Consider the following 23,888-nt stretch of genomic DNA (forward strand, 5'->3'; position numbering starts at 1 on the left):
CCAAGACTCCTCAGGGCCCGGCAGGCCCCCTCCAGCCTTAAGAAAAGGAGCTCCTGTATCTTCAGGGTCTGAACTGTATCTCCAGACCCTGAGGTTAGCTCTGTGCAGGCGGGGGGCGCCTCCTGCACCATCTGCCAGAGTCCCCAGGAGGCCTTGTCACAGAGGCTGCCTCCCAGGAACGGCGTGGTGACAGGACAGCTGTCCGGGGTGGGGCCAGGTGAGGCCTCCGGTTATGATTCAGGTCCGCCTGGGGTCCATAAGGTCCCAGCCCCCGGCTAGGTGGGGTGGGTGGGCAAAATGGCTCCTCTGGGCCAGAGGCCAAGCCCGGGGAAGGCCTAAGGCTAGCCTCGAGCAGAGCCAGCCACGAACAGAGCTGGCCTCGGGCAGAGATGGCCGCAGGCCCCAGGCCAGTGGCTGCTTCTCCTCCACAACCCTTCTCTCATCAGCATTTCCGGCCCTGCCTCCCCAGGTGACTGTGAGGATCTGATGAGAGACATGTGTGTGCTGATGGAGGGCTAGTTGGGGGCTCTCTTGAGAAGCACATATGAGGGGAGGGGGCATGCTGGATTCAAGAGCGAGTTCCCTGTAAAACCGAAGAGGGTGCAGCCCCCACCCTGCTTTCTGGAATGTACGGAGGAGGCAGTCTGGACAGTCCCCTCACACTATCTGTCTGACCCCACGAGTCCAGAGGCCTCTGGACCACACTGATTAGCGCGAGGCTCTGAGTAAACAAAGATGCTCCATGACCCGGAGCCACTCCCATACCCAGCCCTACTCCCAAATTCCAGGTCAACCGATATGACAGGGTTCCTACAGAGGAGGCCCCCTCCCACAGTGTGGGGGTTCCCGCCAAGATGGCCCCATTCCATAGCATGGGGCTTCCTACAGAGGCGGTGCCATCGGCGCCACAGGAAATGATGGGCATGATGAGGCCGCGCTGCCCGGAGGACTTCCCTGAACCAGGACACAGGCCTCTCATCCAAGCTGCACACCTCTCCCAAGGCCACGGCCTGAGCCACCCAGACCCTGCCAGCCAGCCAGACAACCCACCCAGCACTGACCACCAGAGAGGGCTTCCTCAGCCCTTGACAACAACCCCACCCAGAGCCACTATGGGCCTGGGACAAGGGCAGCCACCTCACTCCCCGACGTGGAGGACAGAGGATGAGAGGGTGGCACCCACAGCCGTGACAGTGAGCTGGCCCACATGGCAGGGCTAAGCAAGCTTCAAGTTAGGGTGAGGGTACACAGTTGCCCAAATATCAAACACCCGGGGACCAGCACTTCATGTGTCAGGTGTGGTCCTAAACCCAGTAATGCAGAGATGGGGCCTGAGCCGGGAAATCCACGGAGCATCCAGTGCAAAGGCCCTAACGTGGAAATGCGCTGGGAGCTGTCCGCAGACTCGGAGAAAGGCAGGGGACAGGTCATGAGGTGCGACGTGCTGAGGCCATCATAACGTCTGGGTCTCCATCACTGAGTCTGGCCCCTCCCAAACTCCCCTCCGTCAATAGGCCACGTTTTCCCAAGTTCTCTACCGTGACAAAATTTAGCACAACCCATTTCATGCAGCTATGGTCCTCAAAGTGGGATTCCCACACCATTGGCATCATCTGGGGATTTGGTGGCAGGGCAGATTCTCAGGCTCACCGGACCTGAGGGGGTGGCCCTGCCATCACTGTGGTAACACCCCTCCAAGGGAGCGTGGGTGTGCCCTACAGACAGAGAACCGGCCCTCTGGAAGACCACCTCGGGAGCTGGAAGGACACGGGTGTGTAATTCTTCCAGCTCAGAAGGAACACGCACCATGATTCTCCAGCACAATCTGTTTGCCACATAGATTGTTCCGTTGGCCTCTGCGGCCTCCTTACAAGCCCTGCCTCTCCCCCAAGTGGAGACATGCCCGCAGCAGCCAGGCCCAGAGGCAGCGGGGGCTTCCGAAGAGCTTCTGGGCTGCTTAAGCCTTCCAGTGGCCACCACCCCAAAGGAGGGATCCAGCCCAGGCAGAACTGGTGCCCACGTCTCCTCCTCAGCTCAGGACACGGGATCAGGGTGCTGACTCAGAGCCCCGCCCTGTGGCTCAGTAAGCCCCCAGCACCCCAAGTCCTTGGGCCTGTCTGGTAAGGCAGGCTCTGCTCTCTAAAGCCCTTACTAATACCCGGGGAGGAATGCCACCTGGCCACTTCTTGTTGGCAGATGGGGGTGGGGTCACTGGCTCCTGAGAGCAGCCTGGCCAAGAAGGGAAGGAGGGAGCACAGGCCCCTTTACAACCCTGACCTCCCCAGGGAGGAGGGCGCTGGGTGGGTGGGTCTGGGAGGGGGGGCTATCATCACCTGTGCATATTTGAGCAGGAGACTCCGCCTGCCCGCCCTGTGCCATGGCTTCCCCAGAATGGACCAGATGACAGGTGACACCTGGGTGTCCTTGGAGAACCGGATATGCCATCCCCATTCTGGACGAGGGCGTGGGGTCAGGGAACTTGCCAGAAGGCTTGGAGGTGTGACCAGAGGTATCACAGGCAAATCAGCTCATAGTCTGTGTTTCCTTAGAGGAGCAGGCTGGGCACTTTTGTAACGGAGCAGCTTGGGTGTGGTGGCTCATTGTATACGTCAACTCGGGCGCCCAGTTTAGTCAAACAGCAGCCTGTGTTTACTGTGAAGGTATGTTTTAGTTGGGACTAATGTTTAAATCGGTCGACTCTGGGTAAAGTAGATGACCCTCCAAAGGTGGGTAGGTCACAGGCGATCAGATGAAAGCCTTAGAAACGAAGACTGGGGCCCCCCGGGGAAAAAGGAATTCTCCAGGAGGCTGCCTTGCAGAATTTGGACTCAAGATTGCAACATCAACTCTTGCCTGAATTTCCAGCCTGCTGGCTGCCCTGCAAATGTCAGGCTTGCCGGCCCTGAAGCTGTGTGAGCCAATTCCTTAAAATAAATCTCCTGCCTCGTGTGTGTATATATATATGTACAGACATAAATAAATGTGTGTGTGTGTGTACGTCCCTTGTTTAAGAGGTCATATCTGTGTCCTCTTGGTTCTTTTTTTCTGGAGAACCCTGATTATTCAGCAGATTCTGAGGTTCTGCATTGTGAACTCCAGGCTGGCCCTCCTTATCTCTGAAGTCCAGGCCCAGGTGGCTGCTCTGGACAGCTGTGTGGCTTCGGGGATGGGGTGGACAGGGTGCCTGGGGCCCCACATATTCCCTGCTAATTCAACAAGCTCATGAAGAGACCAAAGGAAAAATCAACACAGTCCGCTCATAACAACCAGCCTGGCCCCACCCCCAGGAAACCAGCCCCGGGAACAGGGACCCAGCCCACACCGCTCTGAGCATCCAAGGACACGGCCGGCGAAGGCCTGGCAAGATGGCTGGTGGCCTCCCCAGGCTTGAACCCTGGACTCTGTCAGGACAGAAATGGGCCTCCGTTTCCCCTTTTCCAAGACAGGTCGCTGACCCGCTCATATAACATGCACTTTCCGTTCCTTTATCTTCATTTTCAAGATGGTTTTTAGATGCAGAAAATCACAGCAAGTAACAAACATCCAGTCCCATTCCTCCTGGTACCACCTGTCTCCCACAGTTCTCCCCCAATGGGCATTTTACCAAATGAAACTTTACTGGTTGTGCTGACGCTCCCTTGCTCATCTCCCTACAGCTCCTCTCCCTCCTCTAGGAAACACTCATGCATTTTGGGATGTCCTCCCAGGACAGAGCCACTTCTGAGCTCTGCCATTCCATCCGGGGTCATTTCCAAGGGGCATGCCCCCCCTGGGCCTCAATAAATGTATGTGTGACCTGAGCCAGGCCCTGTGCCACCAAGGAGGTGCCAACCTCGCTGGTCTTGGCCGCTCCCAATTCCTGGGAGACCAGAACGCAGAGGCCCCAGCCGGCTGCCTAACCAAGTCCTGCCGAGCGGGGCAGAGGTCTGGGCAGCTCAGGATGAGAGCGGGGGGGGGGGGGGGGGGGGGGGGGGGGGGCTCTGCCCTTCTGCATGAGCAGGCCTTGGGGATTTTACCCTCTTAAAGCAAGTTTGGAACTTCCAGAGGCACGAAGCTGGGGCCTGTTGAGAAGTGGCTGACGGGGAAGCTGGCTTTTCGGGAAACCACGCCCCCCTCCCACATCTCTCTCATATCCCCGAAAGCACAGTGCCATCAGCTCTCGGCTTAGGCAAGGGGCTGGCCCCACACCTGCAGGAGGAGCCCGGGGAGGAGGGAGGCCCCACTGCTGTCTGCTCATGAGGGCTGAGCTTAGGGAGGGAAGGTCCCGCAGGTCACAGGCCTAGCCCACACAGCCAGTGAGAGAGAGCCAGGCTGGACCAGCTCCCTCTGGGCTGGGTCCCTAACGGCGGGGCAGTCCCCTTCACAGGACTCAGAGCAAGGAGGGAGCCAGGGGATTCTACAGCTCCCATCGCTGGCAGGACAAAACCCACACTCCCTACCACAGCTCCCCACCCCCCACCAGCCTCCCCAGTCATGCCCAAGACTTCCCAACACCTGGACTCTTTTCTAAAGAGGCCACAAGGCTCTCCCCGTGTGCACGGCCAGGCACGTCCACTACCCTGCCTGGCTCTCTATCACCTCCTTAAGTCAATGGGCCCTCCAGGCTGAGGCTTGCAAAGCCAGACCCACAAACCCCTGAAGTTCTGTGTTGTCTTGGGGGCATCCTTTGCGGGGAGGGGCTGAGGTGCCTGCTCGCTCCCACAGCCCATCACCCACCCACGGTTCAGTCCAGTATCACAGACTTCCAGGCGGGGCCAGCACCCTGTCCCTCCGCCGGCACAGTGACCATCTCACTGCCGCCCCTCCTCCACACCAGCCCAGCCCGGAGACAAAACCACCATCGGCATGCTGGCTCCTGATGATGGAATAAGCTCCCAGATGAGAGGAGAAGCTGATTAAGCAGCCACTTAAGAGCAGAGAGCGACGTTCCCTGAACCCTGGGAGAGGCAGCGGGCGGGGACAGGGCAGCCCTGGCTAAAGCTATACGTTCAGTTCCTGGAAAAAGAGGAGTGAGAAAAAAGACCGGCACAGCTATCTCACCCACCACATCCTGTTTTTATGGAAAACTAATCTAATTCCCAACAGCAGTGCATCCTCGGGGTCCCAGGAGGCCCGGACGAAGGGGACCCAAGAGGTGGGAGGGCTCCCGTGGCCCAGAATGGCAGAGCCAGCTGCCCTCTCCTGCCGATCCCACTCAGGGCTCAGAGCTCCACCCCAGGGAGGTCAGCGATCGATGGTCCCTTCCCAGCATCAAGCATCGGGCCGGCTCTCACCCACACCCCCATCTCAGCTGGACCCTGCTCCCGAGCAGCCTGTCACCTCCAGGCTGCTGCCCGTGATGGCACAAGTCAGAGGGCCTGCCTCTGGACCTGGTGGCCTAGTGGCACAGGACGAGGACTTGGGAGTCAGAACGGCCTTGGCTAATGGCATGGCCCACTTCAGAGCTGTCTGACTTCTCGGAGCCGTTTCCTCACCAGTGATACAGGGAGCTACCCTGTCCCCCTCCGGTGCCCTGCAGGCCGGGCACACAGATGGTATTAGAGCCGATTCTCATTGCCACAGCATCGGTGCCGTTTTCCTCATGAGCATGAAGATGCTTTCTGTCCCCCACCTGGGGGGGGCCTGTGCCCGATCCTGGCAGCTAAAGGCTAGGCTCAGAAACAGCCCCCTGCTCAAACCCAGGAGCCCTGGAGTCAGGCCTCCCGCCCACCTTCTCGCCACTGCACCACAGATACCCTTCCGGGCCCTCCTGCTCCTGCGGGTCAGAGACAAGCCTTAGGGAACTGGCAGACTCCAGTCAACAAGAGGACAGAGGCGAAACGCGGCAGCGGGCTGGCCCCTGCCCCGGCCTGGCTGCACTGTGTTCCCCAGGATCCCTACTAACACAAGGACCGTGGTTCTTGGGTACCTCTTCCAGCTGCTGCCGCCGATGGTGGGAGACCAGTGAGGGGCAGAGAACAAAAGGGCCAGGTGAGCCCAAGACCGGAGCCAGGAAGGCCTGGCTTCGCCTGCATTCACTAGGCGCCTAGGGGCCCTGCAGGAACCAGCTCCCAACGCCTCCCCCGTTGTCCCTCTCACTTGGAGAGATTCTTGAGGCCAGGGACACCCCCACCTTCATGAAGGCATGCTCACTGACACCGGCCCCCTGGCCAAACTGGCCCATTCCACCCTCACAGTCTCGATCCGAGCGGGCCCCGTGGAGCCCGAGTGGGAACCTGCAGGCACAGTCAGCCCACAGGCACAGCCTGACACTCATTCCCCGTGAGGAGTCCCTGGTCCTGTGCCCTGATACCAACCACACACCCCAACCACACACCCGCCCTGCTCCGGCCAGCCCTATGGACCCCGCAGTGGATTTCTGGCTCAGGTCCTTTCCAGCTGGGGACTTGGAACTTGCTTCCCGCGTTAAGCTGAGGCCTTCATCCCTACAGCACAGCTGACTCAGCGGCTTCCCACGAGGCCACAGGAGGACTTCATGGCTGAGGGGTGGGAAGCCAAGGGAGGGCTTGCCCTCAGGCACTCAACCAGGGACTTGTTCTTTCTGTCAGCCAATGCCCAACCCTGTGCTGGGAGCAGGGAGCTGCCTGGTGAGGCCTTGTCCTCTACCCTGAAGCTTCCTAGTAGAAGCTGGTGATGGTCCCCAGGGTGTGGAGCCAGGTGTCCCTCCTCAGGGAGGGCAGGACAAATGCTCCCCAGCTGCCAGCACTAAGGAACCAGGAGAGGAGGCCATCGCACAGGCACCCACCACCCCTAGCCAGGGCTCCAGGCTGCAGGCCGGAGGGAGCCTGCCTGAGCCACTCTCTTCCTGCCGGGCTGGGGAGGACCCTCTGCCAGCAGCCCACAAAGTCGGCCTCAGTGCCTTCCCCACTGTCCTGTGGGAGCACCCAGCAGCCCATGACTCAGCCAGAACCAGCAGCCTCCACGGGCCTGCCGCTGAGAGCCATCACCCCAGCCTCTGCTTTGGCGGCTGGTCGTCACCAAGCCTCTCAACAACTCCACGCATCAGCTTCTTCACCGGTGAGGCCACCACCGTGCCCGGGGCTGCAGTGAAAAGCTCCTTGGTAACCGGGCATGGCGTGCAACTGCATCTTGGCCAGCCTTCGTGATGACGTGGGACGCAGCCTTGCTGGCCCTGCGAGGAGGGTGACTAAGAGGCTAGTCATCAAATTTTCAGCAAAGGCCATGAGGGTGTGGGAGAGACGGCACCAGCCCCGCCTCCCACTCAGGTGGACTTCGCAAGGTCCCTCTCCCCGTGCACTGGCAGGTTGTGCCCCGGGCCCGAGGACAAGCAGAGCAGGCGCTCGTCTTACAAGCGGACACGGGAACAAGTGGCTCAGAAAGACCCGGATGGATGGGCGGCTGTTGGTGCTGGCGGCTGGCGGAGCAGGCTGTGCCCCGGCTCTGCTCCGAAAGGACTGCCTACAGTACGGCAGGTGGTTCTATTCCACTTTTACAGGTGAACGGTCAAGGCCCAAGGAGGCTGAGTGATTGCCCCAGGGCACCCAGCAGCAGGAGACAGAGAGACAGAGACAGACAGAGAGAGACAGAGAGAGAGAGGGAGGAATCGGAGCTGAGTCAGGTGGGAGGGAAAAGAGGTGAGAAGCTTGGCTGGGGCTTCCCATCCCACGGCCTCTGCTCCGGGGGCTCTCACCACCCCTGAGGCCTCTGAAACCAGTGGTTCAGAGACTCTCACTGCCAGCTGCTGGGCATACAGACCATATAAACTCAAGCCTAAATCCCAATATGGCCATATTCTGGAGTGACCATTGTAGGGGTTCAGAATGAGCCCCAAGATGTGCCTCTGTGGTACATGGATTATTCTGAGTAAAAGGCAAAAGAAACTTCTGCCTCCCCTTAACTACTTAGGAGAATTTAAATTAGGGGCCTTGCCTATAATAGATTATTAGAGATGACCTTAAAATTTTTTTTAAACCCTCACCTGAGGATATGTTTTTATTGATTTGAGAGAGAAACCTGGGATCCGAGGTCAGCATCTCCGTGTCCACGGCTGAAACCTCTCGCCTGTGCTGAGCGCTGGGTATAGCAGCAGGAATCTGGGCCCTCTGCACGGTGGCAAAGGAGGAAGCCATGGACAGCCTATTGCCCAGCGCCTAAGGCAGCTGCCTGGGTTTCTACCACTCGGCCCCTGGCAGGAGCTGCCGCTAAGAACACCGTACAATGAGGAGACCAGCCTCAAGTTACCAGTAACCAACCTATAAACAGATGCTAGGACCTGAGTCCCTTGGAGGCTGGCTCACACCCCCAGGCCCCTTGCCCCAGGGAGCAGGGGTAAGCACAGCTCCAGGTATTCCCCACAAAAAGGCTCCAGGGCCCTGCCACCCCCTCCTCCTCTGAGGGCTGACTTCGGCAGCTCCGGACCACGTCCTTAAAGTCACCCTGTGCAGAGGCCAAGCTCCCGAGACTGCCCTGGGCGGATGTTTCCAGAAGCACTGTCCCCCCACAGGGGCCCTTCATCCCCAAAGCCCTCAGCCCTCCCGCACAGGGCCTCCCCCTCAGACAGCGGGCAACGCCTCCCGAAGGAAGACACGGCCTCTGGAAGACAGCCGCATGCACAGGCCCCGGCCCCGGGGATGCCTCGAAATGCCTCTCAGGCTCTGGAATGTGATGCAGCCTGTCCAGCCCAGAAGCTTCAGCAGTTAATCACTCCTCCGTCTGCCTCCTTCCCCGGTCCTCAAGGTCAGGGTCTCCTCCCGGTTGGCCCATCCCCCTGGCTTCCAGTTTTCATTCCTTGCTCTCCAGCACAGGGACCTGAGGAGGAGGAGGAGGAGGGGACAAGAGTGGGGCAGCACGTTGGTCCACCAGTGGAGAGCTAAGAGCGGACACCCAAACAGGGAACCGCGGTCGCAAGGATCACCCACCCCGTTTGGGGGCAAGGGAGGAGACAGGGAGGGAGAAGAGGGGCTTTGCTCTGAGAAAAGGGGTGAGTGGACAGAGGTCAGGCGGTGGCCAGTCTGGAGTGGAACAGGCTCCCTCGTGTGTGGTCTCCCGAAGGCCTAGGATTAGTTTATTCTGTGAAAGCCTGACCTCCATCTGGAAGGATTGAGACAGGGCCCCACTTCTCTGCCCCCAACTGAGTGTCTCCACCTGCAACCCAGGGGATACAAAGCGACCAGGAGGTCCCCAGACGCTAAGGGCAGGGGGGTAACAGGTAGGTACCCCCTCCACGGGAGGAAGAGAGCCCGGTGGCCCTTGGCTTTCTCAGGCAGAGGGCACCAGAGGCTCCCTCCAGATCCGGGACCCCACGCAGAGTGACCTTCAGGCCAGACAACCCTCTATACTTTGCTTCTGTGCTACTCTCATTCTCATGAGGTCACCTATGTGCCCATTTGCCAGAATGAGGAAAATGAGGCAGAAGAGGCTGTTGCCAAACTCTCAGACAAATAAACTCAGGTGCCAGATTACAAACCAGACAGCTCCTGGGAAAATGGGGCTGCTGCCCTAACCGGTTTGGCTCAGTGGTAGAGCGCTGGCCTGCGGACTGAAGGGTCCCAGGTTCAATTCGGTCAAGGGCATGTACCTTAGTTGTGGGCACATCCCCAGTAGGAGGTGTGCAGGAGGCAGCTGATCGATGTTTCTCTCTCATCGATGTTTCTGACTATCACTCTCCCTTCCTCTCTGTACAAAATCAATAAAAGAAAATGGGGCTGCTGCCCGAGGGTCCCCGTAGCTCCACCCTGGGCCCATAGGAGACCTCAAGCACTGTCCCTGGTCCCCCCACACCTCCAGCAGGTCCCCCACATCCCTCATTGTACTGACAAGTCCCTGCTCCTGATCTTCGGAGATTAGGGCCCAGCCTGGCCCCTCTCCGGGCTGGGAAGGGCTGCACTCACTGATAAGGTCTGGGACACAGCTCCTTCAGGGAGATAGGAAGTGTCCCGGGCAGGGCTCAGCAGCCGGTGGGGCTGGTTTGAACACCAGAGAGCAATGAGCCTATCCCAGGCTCTGCCTTATGTCCCCTTCCCCCTGCAGGACCTCAGAACCGGCTGGCAATGCTGTAATAACATCAGCAAGGACACGAGCGTGCCCAAGGAGGGCCGGCAGGACCTCAAGGCCCTGGTCTCTGGGAAGAAATGGGTGCCCCTGCGTCCTGGGAGGGCAGAAAAAGAAGCAGGAGACGCAGTGCTGACCCCGGGGAGGGGGTGGCGCCTGAACAAGGACAGCCCCAAGAACTCACATGGCAGCTCATCTGCTGCGAAGATGCAGGAGCCTTTCAGGCTGCACATGGCTCCCTGAAGGATCAAACCAGACAGAGCCAGAGGGAGCTGCCCTCACCAAGCACCTGGCATAGTGTCTGCAGGCCCTGGAACTGCTACCCTTGGACTCGGAGTTTCTTTCTTTCTTTCTTTTAAATCTGTTTTTCCTTTATTTTATTTTATTTTATTTTATTTATTTATTTTTTACAGAGAGGAAGAGAGAGGGATAGAGAGTTAGAAACATCGATGAGAGAGAAACATCGATCAGCTGCCTCCTGCACACCTCCTACTGGGGATGTGCCCGCAACCAAGGTACCTGCCCTTGACCGGAATCGAACCTGGGACCCTTCAGTCTGCAGGCCAATGCTCTATCCAGTGAGCCAAATCAATCAGGGCTTGGAGTTTTTTTTTTCCTGAGTGGGAACAGTCAGAAGGAAAAGCAGGGAGCACACAAAGATGGCCACGAGTCCCTGGGAACCACAGGGCATGGGGGCCTGGAGGCCCAGACCATCACTTTGCAGAGGCTGAAAGGAACCCACTTCACCCAACAGGTGGCCAGGGGAGGCCATGCTGAAGACAACAGACAAGAGTCCCAGCCACGTCTGGACACCTGGGACAAGGGTGGGTGAGCGAGGGTGGTCCCACAGCAGCAGGACAAGGGCCCTGGGAGAGGACCTGAGAGGTGAGGGGAAGGGGGGAGCAAAGAGAGGGCACAGGCAAAGGCAGGAAGCTAGGGAGGGGACCAGCCCAGAATAAGCGCAAGCCCACCAGCCAGGAAGCACTAACCGAGGCCCCGTGCCGGCACCTGGCCACAGCTCCCTCCGATGCTCTGGCAGGGGAAGCTGGCCATCTAACCAGAACATGTCACAAGCTAATGGGCTTCCAATTAAAACACCTGCTATTAAACAGACGGCATTCAGAAAATGACTGGAGTTGGTAAGCCACAGGTGAGGAAAACACAGGTTTATATAGAAAATAATACAGTAATTAATAAATAATACAATAAACTGTGTTCTGTGTATTTGCAACTGTAATCCTACTTTTGCCCCATCCTATATTTCCAGTGCATATAGCTGATAAAGGCCTCAAACCTAGAGCCCATAAGAGCTCCTGCCTTAGCGGGTTTGGCTCAGTGGACAGAGCATCGGCCTGTGGACTGAAGGGTTCTGGGTTCAGTTCCGGTCAAGGGCACATGCCTGGGTTGCGGACTTGATCCCCAGTAGGGGGCGTATGGGAGGCAGCTGAATAATGATTCACTCGTTGTTGATGTTTCTGTTTCTCCCTCTCCCTTCCTCTCTGAAATCAATAAAAAATATTAAAAAAAAAAAACCTCCCAAGAGTCAGAAATTAAAAGGCAAAACAACAAATTTTTAAAAGTGAGTAAAAGACTTTGAGACTCGTCACGAAAGATATCAAAGGTGATTAACATCAGGGTGATGCAGATTGAAGATACCACCTCACGCCCACAAGCAGCTAAAACCAGAGGCACACCCCCAGGTTCTGGCGAGGGCGTGAGCCCTGGAACCCTTCCCGCGCACGGGAGCGGAAGCCATGTAACCTGGAGAACTCCGCAACCCCACGCCCAGGCGTGTAGGAGTGAGCGAGATTCGGTTGTGTCCATAGAGAGAGACACATGACTAGCCACCTCGCTCACAATCTCCAGCCCAGAACGGGAGAACAGGTAAGCAAATGGCAGGTACAACAGAGGAACAAAGGCACCACTGCCATCCTGGACCAACCACAGAAGCTCTGCACGAGCGCAGGCACCAGACACAGAAGCACATGGACCCCAAATACAGCAAAACTGACCGAGGATGCAGGAAGCCAGAGAATCGTGGGGGAGACCGGAAGAGGGCATGAGGGCTCTTGGAGCAGATGTGCCCATGTGCGTACATAACCGTCAAACCTCACAACACAGGCACTTATCTCGGCTAAAAACATACGCATGGACTAAGAGCTGCCTCCCACTGGGGGCTGTCAGGACCCCCAAAGCTTAAAGCAGCTTCTCCAAACACATTTGCCAGTGTGCAAAGGTGTCTGAACCAAAACCAGTTTGGCTCAGTGGATAGAGCGTCGGCCTTCGGACTGAAGGGTCCCAGGTTCAATTCCGGTCAAGGGCATGTACCTTGGTTGCGGGCACATCCGCAGTAGGGGAGGTGGGGGGGGGGGAGTTAGAGGGAGGGGATGTGTGCAGGAGGCAGCTGATCGATGGTTCTCTCATCGATGTTTCTAACTCTCTATTCCTCTCCCTTCCTCTCTGTAAAAAAAAAAAAAAAAAATCAATAAAATATATTTTTTAAAAAGGTGTCTGGAAGGGAGGAGGGGCAGCCACAGGAAGATGATGGCAAAGGGAACAGCCGGCAGGGCCTCAGGGCAAACACAAATCCAGCATTTTGTTGGAGGGCAAGACAGAAGCTGGGTGTCTGTGAGGGGTGAGGCACAGCTGGAGGAAGGAACTGGGAGTCACCCAACAGGCACTAGGCCCAGAGCTCCTGAGCAACAGGAGTGTCAACGGCAAGAACCTGGCTCTGGGGGCAGGCAGACCTGGTGCCAACTACCACCCACCTCCCCGACGTCACCCCCATGGGCTCATCCACGAGATGAGGCCACTGCCTCCCGCCTGTGAGGACGGGAGACGCTCGCTAACCACAGAGCGCCGATTCCAGCAGCAGGCAGGAACGTCGGGGCTCACTCTGAATGAAGACAGATCGAGGGCCCTGTGCCAGGCTGAGGAGCAGGGTTTTCAAGGCGGGCAGTTCTCAGGGCTTTATGTGGAGGAACTGCTGCTCAGATGTCTCGGGAAGGCCATCTGGGACGGTTCTGGATGCAGCGCGGGAAGCCTGGGGCAGGGAGGGCCGGGGCTGCAGGTGTGCCCCAGCCTGGGGTGCAGTGGCAGAGGACGTTAATGGAGGTTGCAGAGCCGGTAGGGGGAGGAGGGCACGCCAAGTTAGAAAAATGGTGCAGAGGTTTGTGCCAAGTGGCCAGTCTGCTGGAGGAGAGGCCAGACCACGCCACGGGGTTAGGAGACCAAGCGAGGCCAGGCACGGGCTGGTCACATGGCAGACGGAGGTGGAGGGCGGGAGTTCATGGGGCCGGGAGCTGCGGGACTAGCACGCCGGGTCCACGCTGTGCCAGACGGTAGTTGCCAGGGCACACTCACGCCTGCGGGCAGTCTGGGAGGCTGCTCCTTTGTGAGACGGCACAAGAGCACTGGCCACGCCAGGCGGGAGACAGGCACGGGGCCTGGTGCTCAGGAGCGTTGGTTGCGGGGGGCCTTGTTATCCCGGCTCAGGAAGGAAAGGAGGCAAACAGCTTAGTTAGGAGCAGTGAATGGATGATTTCATTTCCCTTAGGAAAACGAGCTTCAGGTTGTCATACCGACGTGCTGTTCCAATGGTGCTTTCACCACGAACAGAAAGCCAGTGAGGAAGGAGAAGGGAGAGCGCAGCCAGCCACACACAGGCAGAGCCGGGCCCGCTCCGAGGAGGAGCTGGGGTGATGGCAGTCCCAGCCCACAGGTCACAGGTGCTGGTGGTTTCACAAGGTGAGACTGAGACCCAGGTCTGAGACCAGTGGGACTCCTCCTCAGAGGCCCCTGCCAGGGAGCCCTCGCCTGGCCCTCTCTCGCTCTGCCCTCTGGTCCTGGCCACAATCACGAGCCTCTGGTTCCTCCTCAGCCACAAGGAATCTGTTTATGTGGTAGTTGTAATCTTTTGTTTCCCCCAGATCCACAGGAAGGCCTTCACAGGCAGGGATGTGGGGCAGGGAGAGTGTGGGGAGGGACAGGTCCAGCAGGCACACCGGGACAGTACTGGACCTGAGCTGAGCTGGGAGCAGCCTAGAAGGGGCCTGAGGAGGCACGTCCCGCCGCAGCCTCAGCTCCCAGCTCCTCCCCACCTGGCGGCTCATGGACCTGGGAGGGAGGCATGGCCCCCGAGCCCTCGCCTGCCGGCTGGCTCTTGGGCCCATCTCAGCCACCCATTCGCTGGCAACCGAAACCACAAGAAGTGGCTGAGGTGGCCACGGTCCCTCTTTAGCCTGAACCCAAGGAAGGAGAAGTGGCCTCGGCTATATATACTTACGGAGCAAACAGTGCACAGAGAGAAGCCGGGTAAACAGCTGGCCGTTAGAGGGAACCTAAAAATACTCCCTATAATTATGTTATTAAAACACACCAAAAAGTGGACCCACCCCACAGAGCAAAGGCCCCCGGACAGCTGCAGGCACGCAGGAGGCCACGCACGTCGGCCTGAGGGTGCCCTGGCGTCACCCAGGCGCTGGTCTGGGCCCGGACGCTGCTCCATTTTGCTCCCAGCTGCCTCTCACCTCCCCCCGATGGGCAGCCAGCCCCAGGACGGACCAGGCTGCCCAGTCCCAGCCTGTGGCTGTTCACCTAAGCGGGAAGCTCCCGGCCCCATTTCCACCCCCGAGAAACACACAGGAGCAACAGGGGGCAGCACTGCTGTGATCCCAAAGTCCTGGGGGCAACTCAGCTGCCACGATGGGGGCACAGTGACCACCGCACTCGCCTGGGCAGCACTGAGGGGCGCCGAGTCCCGGCTGCCGGCAGCACACAGGCAGTGTTTGTGTGACCAAGAGCCGACACGCCAGGACCATGGGTCCTGCAGGGCCCCCCGTCCACCGGCCAGTCTCCTTCTAAGAGCAGGTGTGGGAGAAACAGGCCTACAGGGTTAAAAAAGGAATTTCATTTTATCTGATTTAAAATTTCACTATTTTATTAAAAGTATGTATACATTGCTTATGTCATTAAAACAGAATTTTAAAAACTCAAAACTGGGGGGAGGGGATCAAGTCTGGCCCTCACTGTCCACTGCTTAGCCAGCTCTTCCCCTGCCCCACCTCCACCTGGCCACCACCAGAGGATCTGAGCTTAGAGAAAAAGGCACCCCCACAGCACCCCCTCCACCAGGCCACCCACTTGGCTCCTTCCAGAGACTGAGCGTCTGACCTGGGGGCGCGGCCCTGGCTGGGTCCCTGGGGTTGCCATCCCGCCTGGCTTTTCTCCCTCCAGCAGACTGGCCTTGCCTGGTGCTCACCTCTCCCCTGCCCTGCCAGCCCCCTACCAGCTTGCACCTTGTTAGGTATGGCACTATGTGGGGGCCCTGTCTTATGCGGCATTAGTGGGGGACTGCACCTTGTGTGGCTTATTGTTGCACTGAGCTTCTTGCCCATCTGGCTCAGCACGCTACTGCATGAATAACCCAGCAAGGCACTTACAGAACCCAAGCCCCAGGAGCTGGGGGACCCCAGACCTTCGCAGCCCAGGAAACTGCAGCCTGGTTAGGAACGGAGAAGGATGCCTCCCCGCCCCTCCCACGGCCACCATCACTGGCCCTGAACCAGAACTCACCCTGGCTCCTGCCCAGAGCTCAGTCCCTCGAGACCTGGATGAGAACGCATGAATGGAACTGAGAAAAACTCAGGGAAAGGTCCTCTGCGAGCTCACAGGAATCCGCCGGGTTGGCGTAATGCGTGTTGGCTGAGCGCCGGGCTATGGACGCCCAGGGCCCGCCAAGACAGCTCACCGCCCCTTCCTGGGACCTGCCCGCTGCCGGCTGGGCAGCCCTGTGTGCGTGGACCCCAGTGGTGGGCAACTCCTTCCATTCTGCTCCCTGGAGGCCCCACCCAGCTGCTGACCACAGGACCGTGCATGGGGGCTGCCCTGCCTCTGCTCACATCCAGAGCCCCGATACCAAGAGACCAGAAGCCTGCCAGTGGCCTTCAAGTTTTTTTTTGTTTGTTTGTTTTGTTTTTTTGCCTTCAAGCTTTTACTGTGTTGCTTACAGGTGAGGAAACTGAGACACAGAGAGAGGGATAAGGGCCTGGCAAGTTCAGAGCAAGACAGAGGCTTCTGTGGCCCACAACCCCCTCCAATAAAGTCAGCTGAGCCTCCCCGATTTGCCCAGTCTCCTTCGCTGCCCCTTCCATTCCCTCCCCTCTCTGTCCCCCCCAGGCCCTTCCACCCCCGGGCCTCCCACAGGTGATATCCTGCCCACAGGCATGGGACTCACCTGCTCCAGGAAAGAAAAGATGTCACCCCCAGCCTCCTCACTTCCTACCTGTGCGATCTTTGGTGAGTGGAATAACTTCCCAGCACCCAGGTTCCGCACCCAGAAAACAGGCTACAGTCACAGGAGTTCAAAGGTCAGGAGTGTAGAGCAGTGGGCCTGCCCCTCCAGGGGACTCAGGGTGAGGGGACAGGAAGCTGGAGGCAGAGCCGCCAGCCACACGGCACCCCTCCAGGGAAAGCGTGAGACAGGCACCCCACAAGGTTCACTGCCCGGCAGGCATGTGCTGCCTTACCAGCGGCTTCCAGAATGCTTGGTCCTCAGCACCAGGAAGGACCAAATTACATTGGCAACCAGAAGGGGGAAATGGACATTTAAAAACTGACCGTATATATTTCTAAAACAGGTAACAAAAACCCCCAACATTTTGTCAAATTCTAAGGAAAAGTGTTTTTCTGAATCAGCGTGGTTCAAGATGGCCTCCCGTAAGAGGAGGCTACACCAGCCCTGGGGAGGGCTGGCCCATCCTCAGCCACCACAGAAAGCAACCCCGTGGCTGTGCTCAGAGCAGAGGGAGTCAAGGCCTGTCCTCCTTCTCCATCTCTGAGCCCGAAAGCGAATTCGGTGCCCAGTCAGCACAGGAGACACCGCCCAGGAAGCAGCTGAGGGGCCAGACCTGAGCCTGGGCGCCCCTCCCACCTCAGAGACAATACTTCCTCTGTGGGACCCTTCCTGGCGGGGCCTGGCTCGCCATGCCCTGGCTGCCAGCAGCATGAGGGGTGCAGATGACCACAAGTGACCCATCCTCGGCTCCCGGCAGACCCTGGCGCCTTCCCCAAACACACACACACACCCCGCAGCCCTGTGAACTCAGTCCTCCTGGGGCAGCACCAGGCTGTGGCTCTCCCCCAGGGGAAAGCAGGCCCTGCCCCAGCTCCACGGCCCTCAGTCCGGGTGCTTTCCTTCCCGGTGGCACCGCAGAGCATGGCCTCTGGGTGGGACAGACCTGGGATCTGAGCTGCTCTGAAAGCCAAGCACGGTTTCTTCCTCTCCACACACACACACCCCGCCAACCACCCTGGGGGTTACAGGGCAAATGAATTCCCATGCCAGGCAGCTAACAAGAATCCAAGCCCAGGCCTCTATTTTCTCATTGCCAAGAGAAAGGACCATGTGCTGCCCTCCTCACAGGGGTGTGGGGGCAGTGCTGGTGACACCATGAAAAGGAGGAAGTGTCCCATTCTAAATGGTAACACTTCTCAGTGACAATCAATCTGGTGCAGTGTGTGGTGGGCGTGCCTTCGAGGCCCGAGGGAGGCCCCATCCTGCAGGCAGAAGCCATACACTGCATTTCCACTTTCACGTAGTCAGTGATTCAATGGCTGCCTTCTCACCGCCTCCCTTTCTGCTACCAGGTTCCTGCTCCCTTTCTGTTTCTCCTGTAAGGTCAAGTCAGGAGGTGTGGCCTGTTCTATGGGAATCACACATGTCCTGCCTGACATCTCTCCAGAAGCTTCCAGCATTGGGTCCTGAACGTCCGTGGCTCCGGGGACAAGAGGTGAGCTGCTGAGGCCTCCACCCTTCACGGGGGACTCGGGCAGTAACCCTGCACCACATGGAGGCGAGGGGCACCCCAGTATGATTCAAACTCTCCCCATGACTACTGCCTGAGCCAGCACAAGTCTGACTAACATCCTCTGAGGGCCTTACCTAGCACCCACCTCTCACTTCCAAAGCTGTAGAAACAGCCATTGCCAGAGCTTGTCAGAGAGGAGCAGCTCGGGAGGTAACCGAGCACACATTCCACCGCCAGCCGGGCAGCCCGGCCTGGATACCAGCAGGACAGCCGGCCGGCCCCCAGGGACGGGAGCTGCCCACGCCCTGGACAGAGAGTCTCAGGTATCACCCGCCAGGCTGGCTTGACATCACCCTCCCTCAGAGCTTAAGAAAAATACTGAAGCCCAAGCCCCCCAGCCAGGCACAGAAGCGGTGTGGGGTGTGGCCTGGGCCTTTTTAAAAACGAATAGACTTTATTTTGGGGGCGGTTAGGTTTATAGCAAAACTGAGCAACAAGCATAAAGACCTAGTCATCCCGCTCCCCAGGTGACGCCACTGTGACCCAGGTGGAAACGCTGCCCGGTGCCACCGCCAGGGCAGGGACAAGAGGACGCTCCGCGCGGCCTCAGGAGCCGCCGCCAGGACCCCTGCCTGATCCTTGTCAACAAGCTCCGGGCCCTGGGCCGAACCTGGCTCCACCACTTGTTTTGGCACAGCCCGCAGCTAGGAGAGTGGTTTTTACATTTTTTAATAGTTGGGAAAATATCCGAAGATTTCACAATGTGAAAATATTTACTACCTGGCCACTCCAGGGGCAGTCTGCGCCCCTGTGCAGGGAGACTCCCCCCGAGGGGACACATGCCCTTCAGGAGGCACCCCCCACCCCTGCAGGTCTGAGCATCTGATTCTCTCCTCTCCAGGGGCTGGGCCCGGGAGGATACAGGTGTGCGTGGGCAGGGGGTGAGCCTGCACCTTTGAGAAGCTTACCTGGCCCCCGACTCCTCCCGACACCAGCTCCTAAGCCGACCTGGAGCTGCGTCTGTCCTGCCTGTCTGTGCCCTCCGGAGAGCCACAGTGCACAGCCGCTGACCCCGACTCTCCCAGGCACACCCGGTGCCGTCCTGGACACACAGGGGAGGACTCAAACCCTCCCCTCCCACCTCCATGATTTATGGGTTCCTGTCTTGAAAAATTCCCCACGTCTCACCACCTTTCTCTGCTGCAGATCAAACACGGTCTGTCTAGGAGCCCAGTGCAGGCGGCGGTGGATCCCCCACACCCCTGGCCCCCCGGGAGCCTGCACTTACCTAGAACCGAGTTGGCAGAGGCCTAGCTGGAGGGAGTTAGGGGGCTCTGGAAAGGCTTCCAGAACAGAAACACCCCTCCACCATGGCTTCACATATTTCCACCCAACAGACAGTCGTTTGCACCCAACGCAGACCTTCCCACGGTTCCGTCAACTAATTTAATCAGAGTGCTCTCCAGCTCACACCCAGGAGAGAGACAGCCCACGTGTGAAGCAGTGTGAAGGATGGAATGAGCCTCTGGGCACTGTGCCCAGGACACAGGGGGGCAGGGGGGCAGAAGGCAAGGCCTTACAGCCCGGAGAAGCACAGGATGAGCGTTCCGGAAGAGGGGCACTAATGCCAGGGTAGGGGACCCTGTGCTCTGATACCAAGGCCAGAGCCTCCTGGGGCTGTTCCTCCTCTCCCCGCCCCCCCCCCGCCCCGAAACCCCCTATCCCAGGGCCGCACTAGAGAGAGCGCAGAGTGAGCCAGGGCCCCCAGAAACGCAGGGCAGGGAGGTTCCGAGCTACTTTTTCCACAGCCCGGGCCTAACCTCCCCTGCGGGCGGCCAGCGGGGCGCGGGGACTGGCAGGGCCGAGTGGGGGGCCGCACCCAGGGCACAGACGTTAGTTCTGCTCCGGAGGCTCCAGATTAAACAGCTCCAGGCAGGAAGCCCGCCTTCTCCCACATTGGCCAGGAAGTCATGATGCAAGTTTGCGTGGGCTTTTTTTTTTTTTTAACATGAAATAGAGATTTATGCCCCCCCCCCCCCCCCACACACACACACAAGCTCTCCAGCTAGTCCCACCGGAGCAACAATCCCGCCCCCCCCCCCGGGGGGGGGAGCTCCCTGACGCCCGGGCGTGGGGACCACCCGCACTCTCCAGCGCTCGCGGGCCTGCCCCGTGGCAACCTCTCACCCGCTGCCACCCTGCCAGCCCGGCGCCCCGACGGCCCCAACGAGGCGGCCCCGCCGCCCGGCCTCCGGCGCGCTCATGCCTCTGGAATGCGGGCGCCGAGGCCGCGCGTCCGGGGGACTCTCCGCCCCGCGCACAGCCTCCCGCCGCCCCGGGCTGGGGACGGAGAGCGCTCCGCCCGCCCGCTCAGCGCGCGGCCCCACTCACCGGCCAGGAGCGCCAGGGGCAGCAGCAGCCAGTACAGCGCGGCGCCGAGCACGTGCGGCTCCATGCCCGGGGCCGCGCCGGGCCCGGGTCGCTGGGCGCCGCGGCGCTAAGGGGCGGCGGCGCGGGGCGTCCGGGCTCGGCGCGCCATGGTGCCCAAGGGGGCCGCCTCGCGTGCCGCGCCTCGCGGCCGGGACCCCGGGCTGGGCGGCAGGGACCCGGGCGCCTCCGCGCACTCCTCCTCGGTCCGGGGCCCGCGTCCGCTCCCGGGACAGCCCTGCCCGGCGGCGAGCGCACCACGCGGCTCTCCGCGGCGGCTCAGCAGGGCCGGACGGTGCCTCCCGCCCTCCCTCGCCGCCCGCGGGCCTTTATAAGCTCTGCCCCCGCCCGCCCGCCCTCCCTCCCCGCCTCCCGCCCGCCCTCCGCGGCGCGCCCGCCTCCTCGACGGCCCGGCGCCCCCGGCTCCCCGCCTGCCCCCCGCGCCCGCACCACCCGCCGGCCTCTGGGCTGGGACTGCCCACCGCGGCCGAGACCCTCGCTCCTCAGCCTCGGCGCCGCCGCGCTGTGCCCGTGGGGGCGGTCGGGGGCGCTTCTCTCCCGCAGACCCGGCCTGAGCGCCAAGGAAAGGCTCCCTGGTACCTGGCTTCCTGGGCAACACCCCACGCGCAACGGCGCCCCGCGCGGCCGGAGCGACTTTTCCTTTGCTGCCATCGACCTGAGCGCGCAGCGCCCCCTGGGGACCGTGTGCCGGTTGGAGCCCGGGCCCCGAGGACTGGCACCGGCGGTGGGAGCACCGGCTGTGAACTTCCAGGCCGCCCCAGCGAAGCAAGAGGCGGCAGTGATAACAGATCGACCAGCCGCCGAGGCCTGTTGTCCCCTAGGGTGGCCAGGCCAGCGTCTGCGGCCAGGGTGCGCTGAGCGTGTCACCCAGGCCACCCCTGTTTGGCGTTTGCCACCCTACGCTGGCGGGGAAGGAAGAAGCAGGAAGGGCCCCACGGTGTCCAGGCAGAGCTCTGGGGGTATGGCTGCACTCTGCCCAGGCTCCCAACTTGGCAGCCTGAGGGAGAAACTAGGCTAGGGGGTGTGGTGGGGACAGGGAACGCCCGCAGCCAGCACTGACCGACCCAGGCCAGCCAGAACACAGGACCAACTCTTAAAGAGCCTAAAACGAGGACCTTCTTGAAGTCAGGAGTTTAATGCTGACTGGCTTTCTCCACCTCTTCTGCTTCTTCCTGTCTCAGTTCCCGGCTGGAGCCATGTCTGACCCTGGACTTTTCCTAACGCTCTGAGACTTGTAGTCTCGGGGTTTCTCTTCAAGGTCAGAGTACAAAGGAGGACAAGGGTTCAGCTGTTTGAGAGTCCAGGACCACCCCCACACACACACATGCACACACACACACACACCCTGCAAATGTGCCCGTTCCACCCTCAAGGAAAGGTCTGGAGCTGACTACCCTGGGCAGGGTTGGGGCCAGGGTCTCCGAGTAACATCACCATCAACAAAGATGACCAGAAGACCAGCCCCCTCTGTCCCCCAGGAACAGGGCGGTGGTCCCGGCTTTGGAGTTGTGAAGATTTAAGGGGAGACCATGTCAGAGTAGGCGTAAACAACATGTTCCTGGTAAGGGGTCACCATCAGTCCCCTGGGTTACCCCCCATTATCATTCTTAAGCTGGGGATGGGGAGAGGAGGTCAGGAATAAAGAAAAAGGCTTGCAGAATGCCAACAGTGGGAAGAGACAGAACAGACACTGCATCGGGACTAAGATGACCTCTAACCCTCCATTGTCTGGCCTGCCCTTGGCGATCATGGGGGCGGCTGGGAGGCTCCCTCTCAGGACACTGATGCCCACCAGCACAGGGCCTTGAAGGAATATAAGACAATCTTGTTTACACAAAAGGGTTAAGTGCAAGTTTAAAAACCACTCCGTTAAGCTAAGTCCTTCTACAGCCTAGAATGTAAGGTTTTAGACCCTTTCCCAAGAGCACGGTCTGGGAAGGGGGTGTGGGGGAGCAGGAGGACACAGGGAGGAGGAGGAGGGAGGCAGGCCCAGAGGGGCAGGTCCAGAGTCCCCAGACCTATCGCAGCAGTTCTGGGCGCCAGGCTCACAGAACTTCCTGCCCTCAGGCTCCAGCATAGCTGCTCCAAAGAAAGGGGGAACCTCAGAACTTGCCCTGCAGGTGTGCCCACAAAGGAACAGAACACAGGTAGGTGTCCAAGGATTGTGAGTAGTAAAAGACTGGGAAGATAAAGAAATTATAGTGTAGCCTGAGATGGAGTAGTGCCCATGGGTTGCAGAGAACTATGCAATTCTCTGTGCATCCACATGGAACAATCTCTGAGACAGTATTACAACGGGGAGTGTTCATCTCTAAGACACAATGTTACAACTGGAAACCAGCAGCAGAGTAACACCATGCCTGCCGGACACTGTATCTCTGGGAGGGCTTACAGGACCGGGGGCTGGCTCTGTGCTCCCTGGGTGGGAGGGACACATAACGGTGGGTGAAACACTCTTTGGGGCTATTTTGATTTTTTGCTATGTGCACATATCTCCAAGTCACAACATAAATTTAAAATGAGCACAGCAGCCCAGCCGGCGTGGCTCCTCAAATCAATCATGAACCAGGAGGTCACAGTTCGACTCCTGGTCGGCACATGCCTGGTTCTTTGACTCCAGGTTTGGTCCCCAGTGCGGGGTGTGCAAGAGGCAGCTGATCAATGATTCTCTTTCATTATTGAAGTTTCTATCTCTCTCTCCTTCTCCCTTCCTCTCTGAAATCAATAAAGAAAAAAAAATAAATAAAATAAGCACAGCAGAGATGGATTCTCAGAAAAGAGCTTCCCAACCTGCCCACTTGCCAGGCAGGGAGCAGCAGGGAGCACTGCCTGCCCTGCAGCCCTGGTGGGGGTCAGTAACTTGTGTGTTTTGTTTTTTTCCAGAGAGGCAAGGAGACAGAGAGAGAGACAGAAACATCAGTGATGAGAGAGAATCATTGATCGGCTACTTCCTGCATGTCCCACACTGGGGATCAAGCCGGTAATACAGGCATCGATCTGACCAGGAATCGAACTGTGATCTCCTGGTTCATAGGTCAGTGCTCAACCACAGAGCCTCGCCGGCCGGGCAGTAACTTGTGCTCTAATCCTTTGCAGAAGAGAACACAAAAGAGGGGATTAGAGGGGAGGGGGGAATCATTTTATAAAGGAGAAGCCAGACCTTGAGGGTAGCTTTCCTGACTCCAAAGCCATTTTTCTCCCACCACGCACAGCTCCGGGGTCCCCACACTGTTGCTGTTGATTAAAATAGGTATTTAGTTTTGGAGAGCGAGAGTGGTCAGGTTCCATAGAGAGAGCGAGAAAGGGCCATGGCAAGGGTATCATCACAGGGACGTTATCACCCAGGTTTAACTTTGTCCCCAAGGATAATATAGTCAGTACTTGTCTATACTTAAATTTATTTTTTAATTTTTTATATATAGTTTATTGATTTTTTACAGAAAGGAAGGGAGAGAGATAGAGAGCTAGAAACGTCGATGAGAGAGAAACATCAACCAGCTGCCTCTTGCACACCCCCTACTGGGGATGTGCCTGCAACCAATGTACATGCCTCTGACCGGAATCGAACCTGGGACCTTTCAGTCCGCAGACCGACGCTCTACCACTGAGCCAAACCGGTTT

At 59.0% G+C, this 23,888-nt stretch overlaps 1 protein-coding gene across 1 annotated transcript in view; it reads right to left on the reverse strand.

Moving 5' to 3' along the window:
- PIEZO1 (piezo type mechanosensitive ion channel component 1 (Er blood group)) overlaps positions 1-20,564 on the reverse strand; it is a 65,796-nt gene extending 45,232 nt beyond the window's left edge. Inside the window, exon 1 of the mRNA XM_084861373.1 lies at positions 20,211-20,564. Coding sequence (XP_084717499.1) covers positions 20,211-20,274 — 64 coding nt within the window. The 5' untranslated portion in view covers positions 20,275-20,564. The remainder of the gene's footprint in view (positions 1-20,210) is intronic.
- Positions 20,565-23,888: the final 3,324 nt, after the last annotated feature.

This window comes from Pipistrellus hanaki, assembly GCF_964339955.1.
Source record: "Pipistrellus hanaki genome assembly, chromosome: 15".
Classification (NCBI taxonomy): Eukaryota; Metazoa; Chordata; class Mammalia; order Chiroptera; family Vespertilionidae; genus Pipistrellus; species Pipistrellus hanaki.